Source organism: Poecilia latipinna, unplaced genomic scaffold (genome assembly GCF_001443285.1).
Source record: "Poecilia latipinna isolate Pla-1442-1.1 unplaced genomic scaffold, P_latipinna-1.0 Scaffold3642, whole genome shotgun sequence".
NCBI classification, from domain to species: domain Eukaryota; kingdom Metazoa; phylum Chordata; class Actinopteri; order Cyprinodontiformes; family Poeciliidae; genus Poecilia; species Poecilia latipinna.
In genome coordinates this window covers 5,879-17,066 of record NW_015116258.1, presented here as the reverse complement: position 1 = coordinate 17,066, position 11,188 = coordinate 5,879, and the positions used below count along the sequence as shown (strand labels likewise).

The 11,188-nt window shown below is 40.3% G+C and overlaps 1 protein-coding gene and 1 long non-coding RNA gene across 4 annotated transcripts in view; one reads left to right on the top strand and one right to left on the bottom strand.

Annotated features, from left to right (window-relative positions):
- Positions 1-159, top strand: part of LOC106941400 (uncharacterized) — a 2,892-nt gene extending 2,733 nt beyond the window's left edge. Inside the window, exon 2 of the long non-coding RNA XR_001423353.1 lies at positions 9-159. This is a non-coding gene — a long non-coding RNA (uncharacterized LOC106941400). The remainder of the gene's footprint in view (positions 1-8) is intronic.
- The window catches only part of LOC106941399 (semaphorin-4E-like), a 21,576-nt gene extending 17,307 nt beyond the window's left edge, over positions 1-4,269 (bottom strand). For 2 of the 3 annotated variants that reach the window (XR_001423352.1, XM_015024411.1), the window contains exons 1-9: positions 4,162-4,269; positions 3,979-4,074; positions 3,748-3,847; positions 3,082-3,192; positions 2,847-2,995; positions 2,594-2,769; positions 1,245-1,395; positions 947-1,169; positions 45-163 (exon numbers count right to left, since the gene is read on the bottom strand). Coding sequence is in view for 2 of the 3 variants with exons in the window: in XM_015024411.1 (XP_014879897.1) it covers positions 45-163; positions 947-1,169; positions 1,245-1,395; positions 2,594-2,769; positions 2,847-2,995; positions 3,082-3,192; positions 3,748-3,847; positions 3,979-4,074; positions 4,162-4,254 (1,218 nt within the window). In the remaining variant the exon portion in view is untranslated. The remainder of the gene's footprint in view (positions 1-44; positions 164-946; positions 1,170-1,244; positions 1,396-2,593; positions 2,770-2,846; positions 2,996-3,081; positions 3,193-3,747; positions 3,848-3,978; positions 4,075-4,161) is intronic. The other variant, XM_015024412.1, reaches the window with a different exon arrangement.
- Positions 4,270-11,188: the final 6,919 nt, after the last annotated feature.

Sequence of the window (11,188 nt, the reverse complement as noted above, 5' to 3'; positions counted from 1 at the left end):
AGCTCCAGGTCCATTTAGTCTACAGACATGTAGCTGTAACCTACGCTTCTAGAGGAGAGCTGAAGGAAGCGAATGGGCTGAGGATCCTGAAACAGCTGCAACTCCTCAATGATTCGCCCTCCATCATTATCAGACCACACCACCTTCTGCAGCCAACCAGAGTCTAGAGGACCAAACCAGAGGTTAACTCTGGTTTCTACAGGGTAACGTTTGCTAAATTAAACAGCCGAAAAACTAACAGCAATGTTTTGGTTTATTTAGCCAGTCAGAAAAAGAATATAGGGGTTAATTTTTTTAATCATTTTTACCATCTGATTTATTCATTTGTAAATGTCACAGTTACAAACTAACCATTGAGTGCCAAATTAAATAGTTACTTTCCAAACTAAATATTTAGCTTGGGCATACATATTTTGCTTGTTAACTAAATATTAAGCTTTCTAAGTAAGGATTTAGTTAGCCTCCTAAATAGCTAGCAAGCTAAATATTTAGCTTAACAAATATTAAATTTCAAAAATACATTTTTAGGTTTAAACTAAATATTCTGCTTGTTCATAAAAATATTTAATTAAGAACTATTTATTTAGGTAAGTTAAATATTTAGTTCATGGACTTAATATTTAGCTATCTACTTAAAGACTTGATTTGCAAGCTACATATTTAGTTTGTGAATGAAATATCTAATTTGGAACTATGAGATTTTTGTATGAATAGCCTAATAAAAATATGTTTTTTCCCTCTATGACAGGCTAACTAAATCAAAGTATTATTGGTAAATGTTTTACAGTGTAAGTATACAAACAGTCCCACACACATCTCTCTTACATTCACAGTGAAACTGCATGTAGTTTTTGCCTGTTCATTGGCCAATAAAGCCATTGTCCAGGCTGATCCTGCCAACAACGCCAAGATGGGTTAAGTCATCATGTATGATCCAGTTACTTACTGTTGCCAATAAGCATGATGATGTGCTGCTGTCCATCCAGAGAGGTTACTTTGTCAACAACGATTCTGGAGAACTGGGCTGTAGACCGGACCAGCAGGGGCCTCCCAGTGATCGGGGTCACCGCTTTCTCCATCAGGGGGTGGTTCCTCACAAACAGCAGGGTTACGTCTGGGAGGTCCTTAGAGGTTCTCACACCTTTGGCTCGCATTTCATCATTAATACACTGATAATACAGATCAGAGATCACATGAGGTGGATCATTTCTTTACTACCATCTTAGTTTGGGTTTCATGCTTACCGAACCAGGGTACGGGCTAAATACTGTTCCTGTGTACCTCACCCAGCTGCCAGAATCAGTAAAGGTCATAAAGTTCCCTCTGAAAACTTGCTGGATGTCTGACAGCTTGTAGGCGCAGACAGCAGACTGACTGCAGGAACTGGACGGCTTCCTGCAAATTAAGTCCTGTTACGACCAGGTCCAATAAAACATTAACTTGTAGCACTGGGGCGACTACCACATCAGAACAAAGTATGTCAGTGCTTACCCAGTTCATACAGAAACCTACCCTGAACTCTAGAGATCTCCCATCATCTACTCCGTTCCACCCCTCACTTACAGGTGTGGTATGCATGAGCTAAAACAGATTGTTCCCAAGTGGGAAATATTTAAAACAGCTGCCAATCTTCCTGTTTGGCTGCTGAATTTGCAGGATGTCCTAAAAAATACATATAAAGGTCTGAATTTGTGATATCCAGACACGCACCATGCAACGCACCATGCAGCCCTCCTGCTAAACTTTATGGTGAAGAGAAGAAAATGCAGTTTTCAACTTTATCAGCATTCTCTCTGAAGCTAAACACAGGCCAGAGATTTACAAGGAAGAATCCCTACAACTGACATTGAATCTAACACTTAATATGTAACTTTGGTAAGAAGTACAATGCTATATGACGCATTACCAAACTGGGGATCCACTATATAACAAAGTAATATGAAGCCAAATGTGAGTCGATATGTTCAACATCTGAAGAGTGGATCAAACTGAGACATTAGCAGAACATTGATCCCAAACACAGCAGTCAAACTGCAACAGAAATGCTGAGAAAAAAGAATCAGCATGAAAAACTGGATGCTGCTTCTCCATGTTTGGTTCTGGTTCTAGATGCTGAGCGGACCAGACCAGGTCTGGAAGATTGATACGACAATATCAAGTTTTTAACATATTTTACTGGAAAATTAGCCCTTTAATCCTGGAAATATTCTTCAGGTGATAGAAGGGCAACTTTGTAACTGTCTTTATGTGACTCTGAAGGTTCAGGTCAGAGTCCATCATTATACCAAGATTTCATCCTGATCTCTGATTTCCATCCATCAGTTAAGCTGCCTGCTGACTCTAGATCGTTCCTCATTATATCCAAAGATAATAACTTCAGGTTTGTTTCAGTCTGCTTTGCAGGGAACTTATGATGTAAAATTTACCTTTTGCATGTTTTTGCATTTCAACTCGAGTTTATGCTGCTTCTGGAAACATTTCAACTGCAAAGAAGACATCCAGATTTCTTCTGGCAAAAAGTTAATGTTTTTGGATTCATGGAAAATGAACCGTTTCAACAACCAACGTACTGAAAATCTGACACTTGACTTACGGGATCAAGGTGAATGTTGCGTAGAAGATGCTGTCAGTCACGTTATTTTCATCTTGGAGAAAAAAGACGTCCTGCACCAGAGACTCTGAACCTTCATCTCCAAACGGGCAGTCCAGACGGGCTTTCAGGAAAGAAGTCCACTTTCTCTGCAAAGTTCTCAACCCTCCCAAGTCGCTCTGAATCGGCACAAATGTCAGACTTTAATACTGACTCATGTGGTGTTTTAAGGGAAGTTTAACATTTAGAGACGTACTTTACACACTCGTGCAACTCTTGACAGTCGCAAGCGGCTTCGTTGAGCCTCGGTTTCGAGCTCTGTGAGGAACAAGAACACGTTGTCGTCCTCGTTGTTGTTTGAATGTTTGCTGATTTCAGCGAAGTTTATGGAAATCATCTTGGGTCCTGATATCATTTAAAATGTGTTGTTAGCTTTCACACGAAGATTTCAAAGTTAAAGAAGCTTTAACTGGGTCAAGCAGCCACCTCACCATTGAGCCAAGACCATATTGGTTCAGTCCTCATGTAATTCTTCCCATGTCTTTGGAAAGACATTACTGTTCCCCGGAAGTTTATAGAACCAGCAGTATATAACGTGTCTCCTGTTGCAAACAGAGGAAAGGTTGCACGAATCCTGAAGCAAATCATTACAAAGATATTCCTTCAGTATGAGTGGGATCCACTGAAATCACAAATCTTGTTCTGGATAGAATGAGCCATGTTTAAGTAGAGCTTCAAAATGTGAGCAAGAGGCAAAAGGAATTAAACTGAAACAGGCTGATTATCAGATGATTAAAGTCTAAAACCCTAAAAGTGAAAACCTTTGCATAAATCCAGCATTATGCTGTCATGACCTCCTGAAGACAAGACTTCCTGTCTTGGCGAACAAGGAATCTCCATCACTGGAGAAGTTGGAGACAGTAAGGCTGTTTTCCCACCTGATAGCCTGGTAAACTCGGTTGGACTGCAGACCAAAATTGCCACATTTTTTATGACCATCAGCTGATGCGACTAATTTTCACACCGAACTGTCAAACAAACCAAACTTTTGAGCAACCTAGTGATGAGCATCAATATTAGTTGGCAGAGATTTCCTCTCTGATTCTCACCTTTCTGCTACCGTATTTAAGCATGAGGATAAAAATCGTTGTACCAACCATTCATCATGGAGGCAAAGTTTTGGTTGGGGTCAAAGGGAACTTTCCCCCTGCCACTCTGGAAACTGTCTTCCATAGTCACATTTCCTTCTTCAAACATCTGAAAAAATATTCAATATTTATAATAATTTAGAAATTATACTGTTAATTCCTCCTACACAGCAACTGCCCAGCCGATGGTTCTGGAACTACAGGACAACAACTCCAGCCTTAGGTATGGGAGGAACGTACCAGGTGTGTGCAGGTAGGTTCGAATGCCTTGGTTCCACAAACCAGAATTCTGCCATCATTCAGAGTGTGCATCATTATGATGTAGTTGTCACATTCCTGTTAGAAGAACAGCTATTTCTACAGACTATTTTAAGGTAAGGGAGAACATATGACATTTCCTTATTTTAATGTGCTGTAGTGTACCTCGATGCTCTTGCCTTTCACCTTACACTGGGCTTTTTCTTTAGAGGTCACCGTCCAGTTAATCTGACAGAAAACAAACCAGGAAGTCAACATGTTTATCGGGATATGTTTGTGAAATTCCTTTATGAACTTTGAATATAAAAAGAGGAATATCTNCAATACAGCCATTGTCCAGGCTGATCCTGCCAACAACGCCAAGATGGGTTAAGTCATCATGTATGATCCAGTTACTTACTGTTGCCAATAAGCATGATGATGTGCTGCTGTCCATCCAGAGAGGTTACTTTGTCAACAACGATTCTGGAGAACTGGGCTGTAGACCGGACCAGCAGGGGCCTCCCAGTGATCGGGGTCACCGCTTTCTCCATCAGGGGGTGGTTCTTCACAAAGTCCAGGGTTGTGTCTGGGAGGTCCTTAGAGGTTCTCACACCTTTGGCTCGCATTTCATCATTAATACACTGATAATACAGATCAGAGATCACATGAGGTGGATCATTTTTATTGCTTTTATTTTACTTTTGTTTGGTGCTTACCGAACCAGGGTAGGGGGTAGGCACTGATCCTGTGTACCTCGTCCAGCAGCCAGAATCACTCAAGGTCAGAAAGTTCCCTCTGAAAACTTGCTGGATGTCTGACAGCTTGTAGGCGCAGACAGCGAACTGACTGCAGGAACTGGACGGCTCCCTGCAATGAGGTCCTGTTACTACCAGCTCAGAAACAACATTAACCCTGGACACAAGGGAGACTGCCACATCAGAAATAGTGGGGTTTAGGCTACTCAGTTTATACAGAAACTACCCTGACCTCCTGCCAGTGCTGTGTTAATTTTCTCCATTTCTCACTTGCAGGTGTGGTATACGTAAGTTTAGAAAATGGATCAAGGGTTTTACTTGGTTCTTTCACAAAACTTATGTATCAAATAAGTAGACAGTGTGTTTCTGAACATATGACGTTTAATAAAAACCTGGTAAAAACATATATGAAAGGAAACCTAAATGCAGGAATCTCTTTACAGTAACATTATGGCAGCTGAATAACAGAAGTTCATTTATTTTAAACACAGTAAAATCATAAAGCTGGAGATTAAGAGGCTAAAGTCTGAATTCTATGAACATTGAAACATGAGGAGACATGACTTACAAGTTTGAGGTGAATGTTGCGTAGAAGACACTGTCCTTCAAGTTGTTTTCATCTCGTAGAAAAAAGACGTCCTGCACCAGAGACTGTGAACCTTCATCTCCAAACGGGCAGTCCAGACGGGCTTTCAGGAAAGAAGTCCACTTTCTCTGCAAAGTTCTCAACCCTCCCAAGTCGCTCTGAATCGGCACAAATGTCAGACTTTAATACTGACTCATGTGGTGTTTTAAGGGAAGTTTAACATTTAGAGACGTACTTTACACACTCGTGCAACTCTTGACAGTCGCAGCCCGTGTCGTTCTTCGACAGCATTCTCAGTGAGGAACAAGAACACGTTGCCGTCCTCGTTGTTCTCTGAAACTTTGTTCATTTCAGCCATGTGTATGGAAATCATCTTGGGGTCTGAGTTCAGATCATTTCAAACATGGGATCAGGTTTTGCTGGGTGATTTCAATGGAAAAGACACTAACTGGGTCAAATGGTCACCTCACCATTGAGCCAAGATTGTTTCTCTTCAGTCCTGATGGGATTCTCCCCATGTCTTTGGAAAATCTTTGCTAATCCCAGGAAGTTTATAGAAGCCGCGGTATATAATGTGTTTTCTGTTGATCGCAGAGGAAAAGGTTTTACAATGTTTGAAATCATTACAAAAACATTCCTTCAGCATGTGTGGAACTACTGGAACCTTGAATCTAGTTTTGCAGCTATTTACTATTGGAGAAAAAAACTGGATGCGGTGAAGATGTCTCCTGCTGGATAAAAGCTAGATTTAGATAGAGCTTCAAAATGTGACCAAGAGAAAAAAATAAATAAAGTTAAACAGGCTGTTATCAGCTGATTAAATGTTGAAAACCAAAAAAACAAAACAAAAAAACATCGGATTTGCATTCATGCTATTATGACCTCCTGAAGACAAAAAGACTTCCTGTCAGAAGATGGCAAGCAAGAAATCTCCATCATCAAAGAAGTTGGACACAGTAAGGCTGTTTTAAAACTTCATAGCCCAGTGGACTCAGATTGATTGGAGGCCAATCAAAGTTAAATGTTCAGCTGATGTGGTTCTTTTTCACACTGCACTGTGTCAAACCAACCTGGTCCTTTTTTGGGGACAAAAATCCCAAATGGTAAAACCTGTCATCGCCACAAAACCAGACGATGCAACGGACAGCCTTTGAAGATCTGAATGAAGAGTCTTCTCATGATGACGGGATCTGCAAAAAAAGGACTTACCTGCCTGTTTGAATTTGCAAGGTACACCAAGACATTGGACTCTGATAGACAGAAGAATCTGCATAGAAAGATTTCTCACTGGAGATGTTGCAGGACCACACTGGGTTTCACAACAGACGTCCTTTATGAGAAAAAAAACATCCCTCTTTTGGATCACCCTGCATGCCTTCTTGATTTGAATCCCATTTAAAAAGCTTTGGAGATAGATGGCCAAGGACAGATGCTGGGGTTTTTTCTCTTTGTATTTCTCGGTGAAGGCGGATGCTTTTTTCCTTTGCTCCCTTCCTGCCCATGATTGCCCTGCTTCCTCTGTTTTTGTGCTGCTTTTTTTAGGTGGGCCTTTGTTCGTACATCTTCCAAATCTTCAAATTATGGATCTGGTCAACTGGTCTCTCAATGCAGTTGATCAAATTTTCTCAATGAGAAAACTGGGCACAAGAGAGTCTACTTGTCCTGCGGGGACACACCAAACAGGATACATCCTGGATTTATTTGGATTCATAACAGAATTTCTGCTGTTTAGAACTTGTGGATACCTGGTATATCAAAAAATTTGGCCGAATAGCAAACACTAAAACTGACATGCTGTGGGTCAGAGATGCAGGTTGGATGCGATTCTTACTGAGACTCGCAGACCAGCTGAGGACTCTAATACTCACTAGAAGGATGGAATTGATCTTGGAAAAGTTCCTAGTTTAGATCTTGTGGAATGGCCAACCTATTTGGATGAATGGAAAGAACAGACAAGTTTCGGTAAGACTTTAGGGAAGATTGAAATTTAAAGCCTCCCAACCTAAAACATTCTGTATCTGCACTGGCTCCCCTGTGTTGGCCTTGGACTGGCTATCTCAAATCTACTCAAAGATATGTAAACCAAGACTCTCCTTCCTGCCTCATTCCCGTCTGAAGTCATCGATGTCACTGTGGAGCACAGCACTCCCACGGACTTGGTCTTAGATAACACCGTCATATCAGAGACTGTTGCTTGGGAGACTGAGCTACATGGGACATGGACATACAAATGCAATACACAAACACAGCAAACAGATATACTCCGTGATGTCACAACCTTTCACTCATGTCAATGTATCATCTGAATGTTGCTACATGTGCATACTTCCCTGATGTGACTTTTCCTCTTGCCCTGTCTGTCTATCTGTCTGGTTAAACAGGAATTAGAACAAACTTACAATCAGAGAAACTCATCTAGAGAAAATGCTCATTAGATTAGTACTTCTCAAATAATGAGGCACGTGCCCCCAGGGAGAAAGGGTGAGGTGTCAGGGGAGGCGCGAGAAGCAAGACTTTATTGTCTTTCTTCATGTTTAACTGATAAACATACCTCTGGTCACTAGGTAAAGGCAATTTTATTTATATAGCACATTTTCAGCAACAATCCTGTAAAGCACTTTCTTTTGAAACAAAACAACAAACCAAAAGAAAGAAGAAAAAGCTAAAAATGTTGATCCAAAGTAAATAAACTAGATACTTCCTGTTCAGGTTAGGTAGATAAGTATAAGTAAGTATCCTCTGGTCTAATTCCTTTTTTAGGAGGCAGCAGTGTTAGGGTTGCCACTTTTCAGAAATTAAAATAAGGGACGCTTCTCACGGCGCGGGGGACTTTCATGGGGTGAGACGTGCAGTGATAGACATTATTTTATGGCGATGATTATTGTTTTTAAAAAGTGATCCGTAGAGCAATCATTCATGCATAGTTGGTTAGAGTATTCCAAAATTGTACTTTAATCAGAGCAGCACACCTTAAACATGTTTAATTAAGCAAGTGTAAAAAGTATTTGGTAAACTGCTCAAGTACCACAGGTCGAAAAGTGGGATTATTGACCCTGTATTCTGATGCAAACTCAGCAAGTCAGTGACAGATATCGACAGCAATCGACAGTTTTGCATTTTCACTCAATTGAGTCGAATTCTGTCGATTGCGGAATCCCAGGAAGGGGGAGTGGCATTGCGGGGCAGCGGGCGGTGTTAACGACTCTACTTAGCATACGAATAGCCTAGCATATGCAAAGGTGCTTTAGCAGACCCACGTGGGTTCTCAGTCATTGGATGAAAGACAATGACATCACAGTTCATCATTGACATGTGATTGGTTGGTTGATGTGTGCCCATTGGACAGCACTTATGTCTTTATAAATAAGCCCCGCCCCAATCATTAATACTTTAGCACTATATTTAAAAAATATATATAAAAAATAAATGCTGTATTAAAATATATTCATTTGATATTGCTTATATGCAACATGTTCATATATGAGGAACATAAATGAGGAACAGATGTTTTTTTTTCTTTAGTTCATTTTATGTGTTTTTACTGTTTGCACACAAAATGAGACATAAATGCTTGTCCATTTCTGGACCATCTGGCAGTGTTTTTTTTTATGTGTGTTTTTTTTCTCCAAACATGATCCAACATTATGCTGTGTTCAGGACAGGCCCGACGTCTCTCCTGTAGCGTAGGCCCGACGTCTCTCCTGTAGCGTAGGCCCGACGTCTCTCCTGTAGCGTAGACCCGACGTCTCCCCTGAAGGGTAGACCCGACGTCTCTCCTGTAGCGTAGACCCGACGTCTCTCCTGTAGCGTAGACTCGACGTCTCTCCTGTAGCGTAGGCCCGAAGTCTCTTCCTGTCTTGTAGGCCCGACGTCACTGAGCTTCTGGTTGGGGGAATGTGGGGTCTCAACCTCACCACAGTCCATCCTGACACCCCCTCATAGCTGCCATCCTCCCAGAATGCCACCTCCTCTGCTGCCAGTACTCTCTGCCTTCCTCCATCAGCTGTTAATACAGAACAGACAATCATTATGAGATACAAGCATCTTTTAGTCATTATGAAACTACAGTGAAATTGTTTGGCAACTTCCAGCTTAGTATGCACACATAAGACATTAAAACAAAAAAACAAAAAAACACATTAATACATTCTTACAAAAAATAAAAACTTTAATGAAAAAGAAAACACTTGGAAACAATTGGAAGAAAAAATAATTAAAAGCAGTTGGAAATGAATAGTAAAACATAGTTCAACAAACTCTGACGCAGATAATTTGCTTTGATGGATTTTAATAAATCACAGTAGTTTAATCATTCAAGGAATTGTGACATCTCTAGATTAGTAATAAATCTTACCTGCTTCTTTCTTTAGCTACATCCGGAAGACTGGCAGTAGGTCCTGGATGCAGCTGGAAAACATTTTTGTGCATTGTCAATACATAGCATAATTACATTATGTACATAAACAATATTGAAGCATAAAATATCATCAACATTCTAAAATAGTAGATACTCACACACAGTTGCATCTCTGTCCTCATCACGGACATCAGGACGTTCCTGAAGAGTCTGATTGACACAAATGTGACTCCCATTCTGTGGAGTGTCTGGAAATAAATGTACAATTAAAAAGATATTGTAGCAAAAATATCGCTTTCTCAAAAATACATAAGTAAATAAGTTAAAATTATTCTCAACCAACCATTATACAGTCGGGAATCAACGCAGTGACTGTACATAATACATACCGGCTTCATGGCTCCGTCCGCCATGTTGTCTATCTCTACTGCTTTCCACACTCTGCCTTGCTGCACTGCGTTATAGCAAAATAAATAAAATAAAATAACCACTTTTCCTTCCAAATATGTGAGTGTTCACTATTGACTAAATGTGAAATCATAACTTACTGAATTTCTCCTCGTCCTGGTGGACTCCGTCAGAGCGCCTCGGCACCGTGGTCTGAGGCCTGGCTGCGGAGGCTCGGCCATTTTTCAGGTCTGAAAAAATAAAAGGAGATGCGAGTATTTTTAAGAGTTCAGAACATCACATGTAATAAAAAATACAATACGAAATCTCTCCCTACACTTGTTTTGACATTATGAAAACGACAGACCGCTTTCTGTAAGAAACAAACAAAGCAACTCGCCTCGCTATTCATAAAAGCTTTCTTACCTGAGTTCGGCCTGTTGGACCGCCGCGGTGTCATCTGTTGTTTTCCGCCGGAACATTGCTTGATATCAAAGCGATACTGAAAAGGTAACTCCGTGAAATAGGACTTTTTCCACCATTTCACACAACGCACGGACATTTTCGTTCGTGTTGGGTTTAGCAGTAGCCGGTGCAAATCTTCCTCTGGAGTTTAATGGCGGCTGCTTGACCGAATATGAAAGTGCATTACTGCCACCAACTGGACTGGAGTGTTAAATGAAAGTTGACAGACAAAAAATACATTCTTAAAAAGTTATTTTTTCAAAAGTTACATGACAGTATATTTTATTTTTATTATAATTAATTGTTGAAATGTTTGTAAATGTATAGATGTTTATTTACTCAATTCTACTTTGAGCTGTTTCCTTTTTAGTTTATACAGAATATAATGATTCATAATCCGTGAGTTATATTTAGTGTTTAACTAACAAAACTTTAAAAAAGGAATGCAAATGTTTATACTCTATCAGAAGGTATCGCATACTTTCAACCATTTTGTTCTTCAATTTAAACTCGAGAGTTAAGCAACTGAATACTGATAAATCATCTGTAGTTTAAGTCCTGTATTGTGATGTGGAACAGTGTCACTACCACTCCAACATAGCATGACTCTGGGTCCGACATAGCATGACTCTGGGTCCGACATAGCATGACTCTGGGTCC